Source organism: Solanum dulcamara, chromosome 12, assembly GCF_947179165.1.
Source record: "Solanum dulcamara chromosome 12, daSolDulc1.2, whole genome shotgun sequence".
NCBI classification, from domain to species: Eukaryota; Viridiplantae; Streptophyta; class Magnoliopsida; order Solanales; family Solanaceae; genus Solanum; species Solanum dulcamara.
Window position 1 is genome coordinate 5,869,479 of NC_077248.1, and position 19,106 is coordinate 5,888,584.

Here is a 19,106-nt window from a genome sequence, read left to right on the forward strand (position 1 = left end):
GCAACTGGGAAGAGGAAGTGGAAAATAGAGAAATGATAAAAATGGAGTGAAAAACAGCGAGTAATAGTGTGGGAATTTCTTCCTCTTTTGATTTTTCTTTGCTTGGTTTTCTATCTATCCAAATTTTTTAATTAGATTCTGGCTTCTAATTTTATACTAGATAACTTTGTTGAATCTTGAGGAACAAGAACAGATGAGGGTAGCAAAAAATTATATGTTATATATATAAGATATTTTTAATTATTTTTTTTGAACCTCCTGAACATAAATTAGAAATTGACTTAGTGGTTAAGGGGTTTAAAATTCTTCTTTGAGTTTACAAATTTAATTTCCAAGCATTATATTTTTATTTTTCAAACCCCCTTAATAAAAAAAAAACTGAATCCACTACTATTAGAGAATACACCTAAATCAGATGAAATATTCTCAAGGATAAGCTAGGACAATTCCATGATTTTCAATATTTAACAAACAATGTTGCACTTCCCCACTATGAAATTTCCCACCAAATCGTGGTTATTGTTTGTTTCACCAACAAAGGGGGTGACAAAGTCATACCACAATGTTAAACATATTATTCCACATATAATCAATGTTTTTCTGGTCTATTGTGACCTTCGCTGTTGATGGATCAGATATGTTTTGTCAATTTCTCTTTCTTATAGACCGGAAAAAATAATATTTACATTATCAGTGTATATAACCGAAAGTAGTTGCGTTTAGTGGGAGAAATCCATGCGTGGGTGAATATGTGTTAGCAAAATTAAAGGTCAAATATAGTGGTCTAGTGGAACTATGCTTGCATTTTTATCTTTGTTCCACTTACATTACACTAACATAAACTTTAATTTACTATATAAGGATTTGGCATTTTGAGCATTTGATATTAAGTGGAAAATTACAAGACTAGAGATATGGCCACAAAAACCCAACATTTTGGCCCCTCCTCAACATTCATCAGTCTATTTTTAGTGTTACTCCTCCAAATTCATTATGGTATTTCTCCCCTTGTATTATTCAGCTCTTCACATTACCATTTATTTATATATTTGTTCTTTTGACAGCTTAAATTATATACACCGATAGTTTAATGGGGTAATTTTATACCGTCAGTATAATATATATACTCCCTTTGTCTCTTTTTATATGAAGGTGTTACTATTCAAGGATTGGAGTACTCAAACAGTTTATTTTTACTATAATTTTTTCGAACTTTTACAAAAAATATTTTGCAACATTATAGAGGGAGTAACTTGTTATAGCAGGTTTCTTACCATTTATTTCAGATAACCAATTAATGCTATTAAATAGATTTACGTACTTTCATTTAAATATGTGTGCTAACTGTTGATTTTAATCACAGCAAAAAGTGATCTCAAGTTAAATTACTACTCAGAGAGTTGTCCAAGAGCTGAAGAAATCATTAAAGAACAAGTCATCAAGTTGTACCACAAGCATGGAAATACTGCAGTTTCTTGGATCAGAAATCTCTTCCATGATTGCATGGTTAAGGTAATACATACATGCCCATCAATTGAGAAATGAATAAAAGTCGACATACTTAACTCATTTTATATGATTGTATTTCACTGGACATGAAATTTAAAAGGTAAAATAAAAAGACTTTACCAAAAGTACTACCCTAAGAACTTGTGATCTTTAGAACGGCATGTCATTTTTATGGCTATGCTCATGTTATTATTAAGGGATCATTTGATCCATAATAAGGTTATCCTAGGATTATAATCTCACATCGAATATTAAATCAATAGTACCAGGATTTTGGTATAAAATTTATACCAATATTATAACTAATACCAATAATCAAACACGGAATAAATGTACGTAATTTCAAATTTTAGTCTTAGATAATCCCAATCTCGATAACCAAACGGCCCCTGATGGTAAAATGAAAAGTTATTTTTTTCCAACAAAGAGAGGACTTCTTATTACTACGGCATGCAATTGTCATGAAATTAAATTTATAGCTCAATTATAGTATGAAATGGTGAATATTGTTGTTGAAGTCATGTGATGCATCAATACTGTTGGACACAACAAAGGAACAAAAATCAGAGAAGACATCTGAAAGGAACTTTGGGATGAGAAATTTCAAGTATATAGAGACTATCAAAGAGGCCCTTGAGAATGAATGTCCCAATACTGTTTCTTGTGCTGATATTGTTGCTCTTTCTGCTAGGGATGGTATTGTTATGGTAAGTAATTAAATGTATTTAGACTCCTATCAACTTCATTAGTTCTTACTAAAGTAAGTATGTTTTACATATTAGGAGTCACAAAAAGGTAATATGGGGTGAGTTTGAACGAGTTAAAATGAATTGAGTTGAAATAGGTGATTTTAAACTTTTGACCTCCACTTGTCACATGAGCATACCTTCAAAGGTCAAAATTTGTCAAGCCTAAAGTTTTGCCCATGCAACAAGCGAGGTCAAAAGTTTAAGACCACCACCTTCAAGGTCATTTTTGTAAACCACCCAAAGTTATTTTGCCCAATCATGTCCAAATTTTAGTTGGGCCGTATTTGGATTGACTTTTGACTTATTTTTATCATTTTAATTTAAAATCAAGTGCTTATAAGTACTTTTTAAAATTATTCAAACACTAAAAAAGAGCTTAAAATTTATTCTGACTTAAAAATACTTAAAATAAGTCAATCCAAACCGTCTATTTCATTTTACCAAATTTAATTTGTTCACTTACCAAAAACAAAATTTAATAAAACTTTTTCTTCTTCTTTATTATATTTAAGCATAACATCTCAAACAAACAAACAAACAAAAAATATTTAAATCAATTTGGGTTATATAATTAGCTTAACTTTTAAATGAATTGTCAAAATAGGATGAGTGGATTATAAATTCGTCCAAATTTAAGAATATTAAACGAATCATATTTTCATGAGCTAATTCTTCTGTATTTGACACAGTTAGGAGGGCCACAAATTGAAATGAAAACAGGCAGAAGGGATAGCAAGGACAGCTACTTAGCAGAAGTTGAGAATTTCATTCCAAACCACAATGATTCTATGTCTGTAGTTCTTTCTCGATTTAATTCTGTTGGTGTTGATACTCAAGGAACTGTTGCTCTACTTGGTGAAAAAAACCTCCCTTATAACTTTCCTAAAAAATACTATTTTTTTTCTATCTCAATTTATGTGACATATTTTGCTTCTCGAGAGTTAATTTGAGTAACATTTCTCATCCTCAATATAATGAAAAACTACTTCACAAAATATTGATCAAAATTTATCTAATCTGAATTTTAAAAAATGACGAGTAGCACATATATAAAATGAGACGACAGAGGAATTGAAGTACTATTATAAGTCAGTATAGTCAATAATTCAATTTTTTTATTAAAAGCTAACCGTAATAAAATTAAAGAACAACTCATTTGATTTTCCGAAATATAATGGTGTTTGATTTTTGGTGGATGCAGGGGCGCACACGGTCGGACGAGTTCACTGTGTAAACATAGTAAACAGACTCTACCCGACAGTTGACCCGACCCTAGACCCGGACTTTGCGAATTATCTCAAAACCCGATGTCCATCACCACAACCCGACCCGAAAGCAGTTGAATACGCCAGAAATGACCCTGTAACTCCAATGGTGTGGGACAATTTGTACTTCAAAAACATTATGAGCAACAAAGGGTTGTTAGTTGTGGACCAACAATTAGTTACTGATCCAACAACTTATCAATTTGTGGAGAAATTTGCTGCTGATAATTCCTACTTTAATGATCAATTTGCTAAAGCTTTGATTATTTTGTCGGAAAATAATCCACTTAGTGATGATCAAGGGGAGATTAGAAAAGTTTGTCATGTCAACAAGTGATTAATTAGTATTTTAACTAAAAGTACTTATTATTTATCTTGTTGGGTATGTCAACTTTACTGCTGAAATTAATAATGTGCCTACGTTTGTCATGTATGTGCACATAATTGTGATTTTCTCTTTTCATGACGTATGATATATCAATATATCAAAATTTATGATTATATTTAAAAGATGTCAAATAAAATTGAAATTGAATTGAATTAAAAGGGGTTCAAAATAAACGAATTGATAGATAAACGGTCATTAATCCATCTAAAAGTTACTTAATCAGAGATAAGTTGGATCAAGATGGCAAGACAATTGGTCATAGTTTAATTTGTCCAACCCTAACATATTTCAATATAATTTGTTTTTTTATATAATTTATTTAATTACTCAATATTTTTTCTTTATTATAATTATGTATAATAATATCACATTAAAAAGAATTTATAAGATTTTTCATGGATCAATTTTGATTATATATTTAACCAAAATTTTGTTTGAATTGGACAAGTAAAAATAAGTTTCATTAATGTTAGGTTTTAAAGGTGTGAATGGGAAATAAAAGGTTGTGACCTTTTCGAAAGATTGTGACTTTTCCAAAAAGTTGTGACTTTTTTGAAAAATTGCGACTTTTCTGAAAGGTTGTAACTTTTGTGAAAGGTTATGTTTGTTCCGATAAACCACAATAAGCACTTGTTCACACTACCATTTGTTGTCTATAAATAGAGGATTTTTCTCTCATTTTTAAACATCGATTTTCTCCTTCTTTTCCATATATATTTTCTTTCAAACAAAGTTAAGTTTTTGTGTGATTTTGTTCCTGGCTTTTGAGTTCACTAAAATTATTGAAGTTTGAGGTACCGCTACTTCTTTAATAGTTTATCTATTTTATTTTGGGAGAAAATAATTCATAACCTCGGGTACAGTGAGGGGATTAAATTCCGTGGACACATAATGAATTCTGTGAACTCGAAGACTATTTTTTATTTCCATCTTTATTATTTCTGGTTTGCTAACCTTAATACGGAAAAAGTAACAATTAACAAATAGATGAACCATTAACCCGTCGAAACCTGGACGAACTGAATGTATCATATTTTTAAGGACTAATTATTTTACCTCTCTTAATTAATTATTCTACAATATAATTAAGGAGCAACTTCATCTTTTCTTTCATTGTGAAAGTATTATTGTTAAAAAGAGAGAATTTCCTTCCCTTTTCCAGTTGGTTTCATATTTTGTTGGTACATTCACCATAAGACAACAGAAAAGAATGTAAGAATATCGATTTTTCAACTTGTGATATACGTCAAATCTCTATGTTAACTTTTACTAGACCGTTATTTTAAGACAAATTTTTATTTTTAATATATCAAAAAAAAATTATTTTTTTTTCATGTTTTACCCTTAGCATTAATTACTTGTTTTCAAATAATTTTCCAAAAATCTAATACTAAATATCAATTAATAGAAATAGTACAATAAAATAATTATGTTAATCATTATTTTCTAAATGAACGTACCAATTGTCAAATCCAAATATAAGAAGTAAAAAAAAGAGAGAGTATATATAAAAGAGCAAAAAAATTCTCATGTTCCGTCCAATTGACACCATTAGTCTCATCGAAGTTAAAACAAAAATGGAGTCGTATTTTTCGGAAAGCATGAGATTTTTAATGCGAATTTAAATTTACTCAATTAAAATAAATATTGGATATCGAGGAAAACTAAAAAATATTTTTTTTATTTTATATTAATTGAATTTGTGAGGCAAGGCATACTTATTAAGAAAAACATTCAAGGACATAATTTAAATCATATTTTTCACCCTTATTCTTTGTGAAATCACAAATATAACTTTGTAAGTAGTATAATTTATTTTCTAAAAAATATCAAACTTAAAGGGCAAATATGATATCAAACTTTATTAAAGAAAAGGGCAAATATGAAAAAAAATTCAAACATCTATCTTAAACTTTGAATAATTTAATTATTTTAAATAATAAAAAAAATCTTAAAAATTCAGTTAATATGAATAGACGGAGTAAAAAAGAAAGAAGAGTAAAACACGGGTCATGAGAGGAATAGCTAGGATTGTTCACGTGGGAAACAGTATAGTATTAAAATGTAAAGTGTCTAGATTCATTTATCTCTTTAATTTAATTATTTTAGGTGTGTGAATTTTTATCTTATTTAGGTATGATTAGGGATGTCAAATAGACGGGTTGAGTTGAAATTAAAAATATGAAAATTTACATAAATGTACAATATTAAGAAAATATTTACTATTTATAGCAATAATATTTTTTTTTACTGAACACTTATAATACAATTATAATATAATTTTAATACATATTAGCGAGAATAATTTATAAAACTTATATAATACAAGTTTTATTCATGGATACTTAATTTATCATATACTTTAATACACTTATAATACATTGTGTCAATTTCTTACCAAACAAGTATAATATATTTTAAAACACTTATAATACATTTATATTGCATGCATAATTCACTTTTAATACATAGTAGATATATCATAATATTGTTATATATTGCTATAAATGGTAATAAATAAAAAGTATCGCTAAAATCAGTAATTATTTATTAAAAAGTGGTTTTTCTAGTAATTTTTCCTTAAAAATATCAAAATGAATGTAAATAGAAATCGGATTGGGTCATAATTTGTTCAAATTTTACTTTGGGTTCAAATGGGCTGAAACTTGGGTTGGGTCATGACCCATTTAATTTGACCCTCTTAATCTCAATAATTTGAACATATTATTATTTACTTTTTATAACTGCATTTTGAATTTCAATTCAAGAAAATAAAAATAAAAAAGTTACAAATTGATAGATAAATCCTAAAAAATATAAAATAGATAGTAATTTATATTTTTAATATGAGAACATACATTATATCAATACAAATAAATAGTCTTAAAGCGGGTTGAAATTGAAGAATAAATTAGGCTCAATTGAAGATTCTTTTAAAATAAGTTAAGGCTTGAATGGTTGAGATTGTACCGAATTCAAATTATCTTGAGCCCAACATATAAAAATTTGAACGGATCGAACTGGTTACCTATATTTGGGCTCATTTTGACAGCCTTAATTAAATTTTAGACACATATAAAGGTAAAATATCAAAAACTTCTCATAATTAATATTTTGTTAAGGGACATATAAATAAATAAATAAATGACTGCTAAAAAATCTTTAAATTTAGTCAATGACATTAATTATCATATTAATCAAATATAATAAGTATGAAGTGTAAAACGACTCATGTGTATTATCAATTATGTTTAAACAATAAAACAATTAATTAATTGCACATGATAAGGGATCTTATAGACATACTAACTAATACCCAACTCTTTTCTCCTGTTTATTTTTCCATTTCCTATAATATTTGCTCTCTTTAATTTGAGATAATCATGATCTAACAATGGTTATTAAAAATATTTTAAAAAGAGCATGTGTGGAGGAAGTAAGAAAACAAACTAATTAACATATATATAATATACTATTGTTAGCAAGCACCAATCTTGGTAGATCGTAGTTTTATTTTTTAGGATTTTCTGGACGTTTGATATTTGTATTGAAAGTGCGATTAAATTTGGATTCACAAAGTATAGTATTCATTAGAATTTATTTTGGAGCGGCGTGCTTTCAATAATTTTTTTTCCATTTCCATGAGTTTAAATTTGACATTTTTCATTAAAAATGGAGGGATCTCAACTATTCCAATTCACTTTGATTTGGTAGATAGTATACGTAGTTAGTATGACCAAAATATTAGTTTTTTCCTCTTATTTTAATTATTTATCTAAATCATTATTTGTGTCGTCTTGTCAAGGCTGTTGTTCTTCTAATTAATTATTATTGAAGTGGTTGTTATTTCTCTTTTAGTCTTGTTTTAATTATTTTTAATAGAATATATGCTTTAGTACGGTTATTCCATATAAACTCAATTTGGATTTTTTAATATGTAATTGTTTTAACTATATCATAGATGTAATGAGATGAACAAGATAATCAGAGGTTTCGAGTTTAAATTTTAAGAATATTAAGAATTATAAGAAGCATTTTTCCATTTGATGAGTTATATGAATGTGAATCTGAACTAATCAGATAAATGAATTTCAAATACTGAATAATTAAATAAAAGATAGTTAAATTATAAAGTTGATGGCACTAAGAAACAAGAAGAATTCAAAGCACTTTAACTGGTGGAAAAAAATGAATATTATCTAGCTAGCTCTCTAGGACGATGCAATAAAATTTTCATAATTCCACGTATATATAGTCAAAGAAATAGAGATAATATAATCATTATATAGTTGATTTGAGTTCGAAAACTTGTTTTAAAATTTACTTGTGCTTGCTTCTTTCCTTTCCTTTTTCTTTTGATGTTTAAAATTTAAATGTGCTTAATTAAATATTATAGAATTTAAAATCATAATTTATCAATAATCGAGAAATAAAAAAAATACCAGTGACCCTATAATTATAAATACATAAGGTTAGTATAAAGTCTATAAACAATATGTGAATAGTTTTTCCTTCTTATTTAAGTCATGAAATAGATTAATAAATGCAGTCAAGAGTATAAAACTATCTTCTACAAGATTCAGTCATGAGGTGTATTTTCTTCTTCTTTTCTTGCTTGCTTTTCTAGCTTCTTTTCTTGTTCCAATTTTCACTACAAGCATCTTTCTAAAGAACTTTCTCACATATCAATGAACTTTTCAATAAAAAATATTATTTTAATATTAATTTACATGACACAATTAAATTTTAAAAAAAGTTTATAGCTAAAAAGTTGGTAACATTATCCATTGTATATCGTAAGAGATCCGTTTGGAACACATGTTGTTTCATTACTTTAGGTTTCTTGGAAGAATAGCAAAGGCAACTATGAAACTTATTTATTTCTTGATTCTACCTTTTCCATTTTACTAAAAAGCAAAATAAATATTCCTTCCATCTCGATTTAGATGCCGCTATCTGATTGAACATATAAAAAGTTATGAACATTTATATAATTATAAATTGTGTTATTATAGTGAAATTGAAAATAAAAAATTAAATTTAATTATGTATTATGAGGCACTGATTATACAGAAATTACACTCAATAACCTTGAAAATGAATAATATTGAAATTTTGTATTCCCATCGTTAGGCAATGAAGCTTTTAAAATCGAAAGTTAAAATTTATTGAACTTAATTTTTTTTTTAGAGATGGGACAATAAAGGTCAAAAATTCAAAATGAGCCACCACTAATGTCCTTCTTATAAATCACCCTAAATCACGGGCGGATGCGGTTCAAAGATAATGAATTCATCTGATTTTAGTTTTTTAATTTAAAATATAATTTTATGTGTTAATTACAAAATTTGCAATAAACGATATATATACATAACTTTAAAAATGAGGGAAAATCTCTTATAAAGCAAATATTCTGAATCTACCTCTCCCCTCAATTACTTTAAATTTGTGTAGCGTTTACCTATTTTTTTTAAAATCACATCATATTAAAAACAATCAAATTCAAAAATTCAAACTCGAAACCTTTCTTAAAATAGGAACTAGGAACTGTTAGTAAACTGTATTGTAAATATTAAAACAGTAACAATAACTACTGAAAGTAATAAAAGACAGAATCTGGACTGAAAATAACAGTATCTGGAAAAATTAATGTCAGAACAAAAAATCGAGCTCACTGAATACACAGTGTGTCCTTAAGGAAATTATTCCCCTCAACGTATCTGAGGTTTTGAAATCTTTCCTCCTAGGATAGAACGATTTACTCACCAGAATAGCGGTACAACAAATTATGGTGACAGCGAACCGCTTGAAGGTAGTATATCACACGAGGTTTTAAGTAGTGCAGAAAAGAAGAAGAAGAAGTCTATCAGAAATTTTCGTAAGGAACAATTATGAGGATTAACAAATATATATAGCCTGTTTGCATCCTTTTTGAAAAGGTATCTGTTGGGAAAAGGTTTGCCAAAGGTTTGCAACTTTTCAAACAAGGTTGCAACCTTTCAGAAAGACAGAGGGAAATATTTTTTAAATTAATCCGGGAAAGAAAGAAACGGGCCGGGTCATGGGTCAGGATTTTTAATTAATTAATTAATTAAATAAATAATATTAATTAATTAAAAATTAAAAATTAAAAATAAATTTGGTTCAAAAAGATTATCAATCAATCATTGACCAAATCCAAATCCAAATCCAAATCCAATCCAAAGCCGTAGTCGAAGCCGAGCCGAGCCGAGCGAGCGACGACGATTGCGCAAGGGAAGACCCTCTTCTTGACCCTTTAGTAATATGAAGGAGTGCTTCTAATTTTAAGTAGGAGATTTTTTCTTTCCGCCACCTATGTGAGACAAATGTTTATTTCATACAGCAAGAGAGAACAAATTATTTTTCCCTCCACTTCTTTTCCCTCCATTTCTTATTCAACCTATCAATTAAACCCAACAATGCCCCACATGAATGGGGAATGGCTATAAGATAAAGGAATGCACAGATAAGTGTGTGATATACAAGGGAAGATTAATTGCATCTGGATAAGTATGTTTCCCTTTGAACTTTTCATAGTGAACTTATATAGGATATACTCGATCAATCTGTAGATGCGATATTTTTGAACCGTCGAACTTTGTTGTATAACTAGACAACATAAGTCACACAATTAACCCTCAACCATCTATGGTTCTCACGGTTGTGTTCGTTTTAGCCATGAACACCGACTGGTTTCGTGAATGCATAGAGAATGGGCCTTTACCGTCATTCCCCTTGAAGCGGCTTATACTTCACACTCACATAAGTGATTTCTAAACGTGTAATCCTATAGATACACTATCTAGTCATTTTCTTCCAGACTTAGATAATCATTAAAAAACTTTAATGCTTTATTAACTCGTTAAAAAGCCTTAAGGTTTTATCCTTATTTTTCAACATTGTCATCATCATAAGAATGGGTTGAGTTATTTGACAATGTTGAACCGCCATTCATAACTTTGTTTGATCTCTTTGAACCTAGTTCTTGGGATCTCCAGTCTACTAGGTAGAGTTATCGTCATGATGACTTGTCCTTAGCCTTAACCTCATTCCCTTCGATGATCTTTCAACCGCCTCTCTAGATAGGCCTTTTATTAGTAGATCCGATACGTTATCTCTTGACTTTATGTAGTCAATAGTGATAACCCCACTAGAGAGTAGTTGTCTAACAATATTGTGTTGCCTTCGAATGTGACGCAATTTTCCATTATACATAACGCTCCCTGTCCTATCTATTGCCGCTCGGCTATCACAATGTATACTTATAGGTGCCAAAGGTTTGGGCCAAAATGGAATATCTTCCAAGAAATTTCAGAGCCATTCAGCTTCTTCACCGGCCTTGTCTAAAGCTATAAATTCAGATTCCATTGTAGAGCGGGCGATGCATGTCTGTTTTGATAATTTCCAAGATACTGCTCCTCCACCAACGGTGAAAACATAACCACTCTTGGATTTAACTTTAGATGATCCGGTGATCCAGTTTGCGTCATTATATCCCTCAATTACTGCGAGATATTTATTATAATGCAAAGCATAGTTTTGGGTGTGTTTTAAATACCCAAGACTCTTTTTATTGCCATCCAATGAGTTTGATTGGGATTACTCGTGAATCGACTCAGTTTGCTAATAGCACATGCTATATCTGGTCGTGTACAATTCATAATATACATCAAACTTCCAAAACTCGTGTATAGTCCAATTGTGAGTCACTTTCACCTTCATTCTTTTGAAGTGCAAAACTTACATCAATTGGAGTTTTTGCAACATTGAAATTTAAATACTTGAACTTATCAAGTATATTTTCAATATAATGTGACTATGATAATGCTAGATCTTGTGGAGTTTTATTGATCCTAATTCCTAAGATCAAATCAACAACCCCTAATTTTTTCATGTCAAATTTGCTAGCAAGCATACGCTTCGTAGCATTTACATCGGCAATATCTCTACTCATTATCAACATTGGGCATTTAATGCCTCTTTCCAAAATGCTGAATCAGAAATTAATTAATGTGGTAAATTTAATTGATAAATTTGGTTCAAAAAGATTATCAATCAATCATATCAATTGGACGTAGCCGTAGCGAGCAATGATGGCGGCGCAAGGGGAGACCCTCTTCTTGACCCTTTAGTAATATAAAGGAGTGCTTCTACTTTTAAGTAGAAGATTTTTTCTTTCCGCCACCTATGTGGGACAGATGCTTATTTCATACTGCAAGAGAGAACAAATTATTTTTTCCTCTACTTCTTTTTTCTCCATTTTTTATTCAACCTATCGATTAAAGCTAGCGGAACTCTGTGTGTGTTGGTGGTGAAAACCACATTAAATGCCCAGTGTTTTGTCGTAGCCGGTTATCAACCGCCATGCCCTGTTCAGTCTTCACCCTCTCTACAATCATTATATATTGTCTTCTTAATCACAATTCACTACAAAACAAAACATAATTGAGACCTCCCTCTTCTTGTTAAAAGATAATAGCAAAAGGCATCTTTACTTTATTATGATGTAAAGTTTTCAACCGTTGTAGCCAAATTACGTGTCTCCTTTGGATTCTCTGCTTCATTCACATCCCTACTTCCCTCTTCTCTCCCTCTTTCCTGCTTTCTTGAATTTGTCGCTATTTTCTAAGCTCAAAAAATAGCTAAAAATCAAACCTTTCTACAATTTGATCTTTCATTGTGTAATGGGGTTTTGCTAAAATCTTGCAATGAAGTCAACTCTTGAAGAAATTTCCAGCAACAATCCTGTAAAAGTCATCTTGTTGTAGTATTGTTCTCTCCTTAATCTTCACTCTACTGTGTCAGTTTTCTACTTTGTTGAATTTCCACTGTTTTAAGCCCCAAATATAGCTAAAAATCTCACCTTTGTGCAATTTGATCTTCATTGTGTAATGGGGTTTGCTAAAATCTTGCAATGAAGTCAATTCTTGAAGAAATTTCCAGCTACATCCTTACAAAAGTCATCCTGTTGTAGTGTTGTTCTCTCCTTAATCCTCACTCGACTGTGTCAGTTCTCTACTTTCTTGCCTTTTCACTGTTTCTAACCCCCAAAATAGCTTACCCTTTTTGTATCTTCACCAATTTCTCGTGATTGATTGATATTTTGGTGTGAAAAATCTCATCTTTGTACAATTTAATCTTCATTCTCTGATGGGTTTTGCTAGAATCTAGCAATGACATCAAATCTTGCAAAATTTGCCAGGGACTTTCTTGCATTGTTCATCCTATTGTTCTGTTTCTGCATGTCAACATTTGGTACAACTGATTTCGACTTTGAAAATTTAACACTGAGTAGTTTAAAGCTTCTTGGCGATGCACACTTGGGTAACAACACTGTAAGGTTGACACGTGACCTCGCCGTACCAAATTCCGGTGCCGGAAAAGCTCTGTATTCTAAACCAGTAAGATTCCGGCAACCGGGGTTTGATTTTCCGGCGAGTTTCTCGACATTCTTCACATTTTCAGTGACTAATTTGAACCCATCATCGATTGGTGGTGGTCTTGCTTTTGTACTCACGCCGGGTGATGAGTTAGTAGGTGATGCTGGTGGGTATATGGGAATCTTGGATGCTAAAGGGACACAAATTGGTACAATTGCTGTGGAATTTGACACTCTTATGGATGTTGAATTCAAAGATATAAATGGAAACCATGTTGGTTTGGATCTAAATTCAATGATTTCAACTCAAGTTGGTAATTTGGATTCCATTGAGGTTGATCTCAAGAGTGGTAATTTGGTTAATTCTTGGATTGAATATTCTGGTTCTAATGGACAGCTTAATATATTTGTATCATATACTAATCTCAAGCCAAAAGAACCATTTTTATCAGTTACAATCAATCTTGCTGAGTATGTAAATGATTTCATGTTTGTGGGGTTTTCTGGTTCAACTCAAGGGAGTACTGAGATTCATAATATTGTGTGGTGGAGTTTCAGTTCATCATTTGATGCAACTCCTAACTCGGTGGCAGTGGCTGCTGAGCCGCCACCACCAACGACTAGTTTGATGAACCCAACGGCGAATTCAGTCATGTTGCCACCACCTTCTATGGCTCCATCAGAGTCTAATAGTACACCAGGTGTATTGCTAGATAAGAGTAGTAGGAAATGTCATAGCAATTTTTGTAAACAAGGTCCTGGAGCTGTTGTTGGTGTGGTAACTGCTGGTGCATTTTTTCTTGCCTTTGCTACATTGGTACTTATTTGGTTATACTCCAAAAGGTTCAAGAGAGTGAAAAATTCTGAAATTTTGGCATCTGATATCATCAAAATGCCTAAGGAGTTCAGCTATAAAGAACTTAAATTGGCCACGAAAGGTTTCAATGCGATGAGAATTATAGGCCGTGGTGCATTTGGGACTGTTTTCAAGGGTATTTTATCGGACACCGGTGGCATTGTGGCAGTCAAGAGATGTAGTCATAATGGACAAGGGAAAGCAGAGTTCTTATCTGAATTATCTATAATTGGAACCCTTAGGCATAGAAATCTTGTTAGGCTTCAAGGATGGTGTCATGAGAAAGGTGAAATTTTGTTGGTGTATGATCTTATGCCTAATGGGAGTCTTGATAAGGCATTATTTGAATCAAGAATGGTTCTTTCATGGTCACATAGGCGAAAAATCTTGATAGGCGTTGCTTCTGCCTTGGCATATTTGCATCAAGAATGCGAAAATCAGGTGATTCATAGGGACATTAAGAGTAGTAACATTATGTTGGATGAAGGGTTCAATGCAAGATTAGGAGATTTTGGATTAGCAAGACAAGTTGAGCATGACAAGTCCCCTGATGCAACGGTAGCAGCCGGGACAATGGGCTACTTGGCTCCCGAGTACTTGTTAACCGGAAGGGCAACTGAAAAAACTGATGTTTTCAGCTATGGAGCAGTGGTTCTTGAAGTGGCTAGTGGAAGGAGGCCAATTGAGAGGGAAACAACTAGAGTTGAGAAAGTTAGAGTAAATAGCAACTTGGTTGAATGGGTGTGGGGGTTACATAGAGAAGGAAATTTACTAAATGCAGCTGATTCAAGACTTTGTGGTGAGTTTGATGAACCAGAAATGAGAAGGGTTCTAATGGTTGGACTAGCTTGTTCACATCCTGACCCTATGGCTAGACCAACAATGAGAGTTGTAGTCCAAATGCTAGAGGGTGAATCTGAAATCTCTCTTGTCCCAAGAACTAGGCCTTCTATGAGTTTCAGCACATCACATCTCCTAATGAGTTTGCAAGATAGTGTTTCTGACTTGAATGGTATGATCACACTTTCCCCTTCATCATCTGAAAGTAGCTTCACTGGTGGTGACAATGGCATGGACTTGGTCTAACCAATTTCGAGTTAATGCACCCATAAGAGCCCACTAATCCCCCGCATGGGGCCACCGTCAGGGCGGAACAAGCACAATAACTACTCTGATTGGGCGTGGACCGGAAAAAAGTAGCATCAACTTTGAGTTATCTTTTTTGTTTTGTTCATAGATTCATTAATTTAATTCATAATATATATATGTACCAATAAGCTTAAGATTTTGTAATGTAATTTTCTCCTTTTGCTTTCATATACTGTAGTCATTGAGTGCAAAGTAGAGATATTTAGTGGGAAAGAATAAATATATGAAGTCCTTTTCTTGATTTTGGTTTGGTGGATTGTCTTTGTAGTGAGATGACTAGTTTCTTTTTGAAGTTTATCTTTTAGTCAAAAGGCTACATGAGTTTTGAGTAGAGGTTTGGTAAAGTGTGTAAGTGTTGTATAGTGTGACAACCACCAAAAGAAAGGCATATTTATTGGTAGATGTTTGTACTTCTTTAATATTGGCTGCTATGGTAATAAAACAGTGAAAGAAAGGAATATTTCCTATATCCATTTCTTATAAGGTCCTTTATGAATAAAATTTTCCTTAGACCATCTCCAATTCAACAGCAAATTTTACATTAAATATTTGATGTTTTGATGGTCCAATCCAATACTAAATTTAGTATGTGAATAGTGTTACACCAAATTTATTTTTTGAATATTTTAATATTATTTTATTATACAATACTTTTAATTAAATATTATATAAATGATATGTTTTAATTAAATATTTAATTATTTTTATGTAATATTTTAAAAAAATAAATTTAGATTAAAAAGTTAATTTTTTTATAAATTATTTTTCTATACTTGACTATTTTAAAATTAAATTTATGTTAATTCTACTATAAATTTTAATTGGATATAATTCTACTATAAATTTTAATTGGATATAATTACAATCAACCTTCACAAAAATTAAATATGAAAAAATATAAATTGGTGAACAAATAATACAATATACTTTAGAATTATCGAAAATAATAAATATTCAACAAATTAGTAATTGACATACATCAAAATTGAAATATAAAATAATTTTATATTAAACGAATATAAAAGAAAACAATATGAAAATTATATATAGTGAATGTTGTAGAAAGAATTTTGTTTTATGAATTAAGATATAATAATGAAGAGAGAAAAAAAATCATTTTTGGTGTAAAATGTGGTGCAGTGGATTTAAGTTGATTTACACTAAAAATAGTATTGACACCAAATTTGATGTAAAATTTGGTATTTGAATTGGAGATGCCCTTAATAGCTACCCTTCCTAGAAATGTTTATTTCTTTTTAAGAATAATCCAATAATTTATCCTGAGATATCATCTCTTATTTCACCAACTCCCCTGGGAGTTTAAATAGTTGAAAAGCATACCACACCAAAAATAACACGTGGGGACAATTAATTAATGACAATATTTAATTGTCACTAAATATTTATTTTAAAGGTAATTAGTACTCTCTGTAAATGTTCCTAAAGCTTATAATGATATTGAATTCAATGACAATTAACTAATATCAAGCACTCTTTATTAATATGCATATTTATTGCTTCAAAAAGTTGTTTTTATTATAGCGGCATGTCTCTGGATTCACTTCCTGCCATGGGCTAAAGCTTTTTGATGGGTACATTTGTTTGGTTCATGGACAAGGTGACATATCGTAAAATTATGTTTAAGATTAAATTAATCTCAATTTAATTTAAAATTAATCTTAGAAGTTTAATTTTAGGACTATAATCTTAAAATAACTTTGTCCGTGAATCGAATGACCTTGTTACATTGGGCAAAGGACAATTTCATTTTTTTTTTTTTCTTTTTGTGTCTCCTTGAGTTTGTAACTAAGGGTGTATATGGTACGAAAGAAAATGTTTTCCTACAAAATATCTTTTTGAAAAATAAATGGATTTTGTATTTATTTTCTATTATCTGATAACTAAAAAGTATTATCTCAAAAAAATTACATTTAATCTAGTAAAACATTATGAGGTAAGATGGGGCAAGGGTGGCGTGGGTGAGATGGTTAACGGGTTGGGATTGGGGTTGAGGATGTTGGATGAGTGAGGAAGAGACAATAAATTTAAAATGTCACTTATGGAGTATTTTTTTCTACTTTCATTAAGAAACTTATTTTCATAAAAAAAAATGCTATCAAAAATATTTAATCAATCAAATATACAAAACTTAAAAATTATTTTCCTCCTTACCAAACACACCCTAAGTGCTGGTTATAGAATGAGTGTTGTAGTAGCTAAAACATTGAAGGCCCATTCACATCATCATAATATGACTTGATAATAGTTTGGTTTTTTTCTTCTTCCATATTTCATAAAACAATTACTCAATTTTATTGGACAATTTCCCAGCCATCCTTTTCTAGGACATTTATCATTTATACTATGATATGATGTGTCCTCTTAATCAATATGGATTATGGTGTCGTGGTAAAACTGTTCATCCTTAATCAGAAGACTCGATTCGAGCTTTGGGTATGGAATTTTTTTTTGGGAGCGGCCACCCTCAAATGGGCGCTGTAATGGGTAATCTGAATTTAGTCGGAGCTCTAATGTGGATTCCAAACACCAGACGAGAAACAAAAAAAAAAGTGTCCTCTTGTGTGTGTGATTTTTCTTCAAATGCGCACATTTTACCACTCGATAGAGATGAAAGGGGGAGATCATCCATATGTTCTATTTTTTTTTTCTTCCTATATTTTTATTGCCCACCTATGGTGGAATTGTTAGGAAAATAGTATAATATTGATATTGAACATAGTAAAAACTTAATACAAATAATATTATGTCATGGGAAGTCACTTCCTTTTCAGCCATTTTTATGTGCACGAGACCACTCTCTTTACGAGTTCAATAATAGACAATTCAATATAAGGAAGAAAAAAAAGGAGTTCTCTTTACTTAATGATGGACACTTTGAGCTTCACTAAACCAGTTAAAACCATTGAAGGAATTTGTGACAGGATATTTTAAATTAATCGTAGAGAATCAATTTTGTTGTTAGATCTATTAAGACGTTATTGTTGTGATTTAAAATATAAAAAAATAAATATATGAGAAAAAATCAAAATAATTCAATACTTACTATATTTATATAAAAAAGGGCAGCCCGGTGCACTTAAGCTCCCGCTATGCGCAGGGTACGGGGAAGGGCCCGACCACAAGGGTCTGTTATACGCAGTCTTACCTTGCATTTCTGCCAGAGGCTGTTTCCAAGGCTTGAACCCATGACCTCCTGGTCACATGGCAGCAACTTTACCACTTAATATATTTATATATTTTAAAAAATATATTTTTAATCTTGTACAACTTAAATTTGATATGATGAAAATTCAAATGAACCTCTAGCGATACCCTTACTCCGCCCCTCATTGTAATACGCCAAAAGGAAGAAGAAAAAAAATGGAGGGGGAGGGAGGGATGAAAAAGGATTGGAGAAATCAAAGCTTATCGAATTCCTATGTCCAATTAGAACTTCTCAAGTGGGAAACAATTCTGCAAAATAGTTTTTTTCTCAATAGGACAGTACTGACATTACTTATCGTGGTAAAATCAAAATTTTCAATAAATTTTTTAAAAAAATAAAGAAAGAAAGAATCTAAATGAATTTAACATCTCTACAATATATATAATAATAATAATCTTAATTATATATAAAAAATGTAATTTTATCAAAAAAGTTCGAATAAACCCTCCACCCGACATGAATTTGCCCTTGTACGTATAAAATACTGCATGGTTATATAAGCTTATAAAAATGCCCCCGTATAAATAATGCATGGTTATACATTATATAAAAAAAAAACTTGTA

General features: G+C 30.7%; 2 protein-coding genes across 2 annotated transcripts; both read left to right on the top strand.

The window, feature by feature from the left end:
* The first annotated feature begins 894 nt into the window (after nt 1-894).
* On the top strand, nt 895-4,024 carry LOC129876997 (peroxidase 21). Its single transcript, XM_055952474.1, has 5 exons — nt 895-996; nt 1,364-1,512; nt 2,028-2,216; nt 2,948-3,113; nt 3,460-4,024. The coding sequence occupies exons 1-5, from the start codon at nt 915-917 to the stop codon at nt 3,858-3,860; spliced, it is 987 nt and encodes a 328-aa protein (XP_055808449.1). The 5' UTR covers nt 895-914; the 3' UTR covers nt 3,861-4,024.
* Nucleotides 4,025-12,359: 8,335 nt separating this feature from the next.
* On the top strand, nt 12,360-15,557 carry LOC129877114 (L-type lectin-domain containing receptor kinase VIII.1). Its single transcript, XM_055952595.1, has one exon. It carries the CDS (start codon nt 13,106-13,108, stop codon nt 15,251-15,253), a length of 2,148 nt encoding a protein of 715 aa, XP_055808570.1. The 5' UTR covers nt 12,360-13,105; the 3' UTR covers nt 15,254-15,557.
* The last annotated feature ends 3,549 nt before the right edge of the window (nt 15,558-19,106 follow it).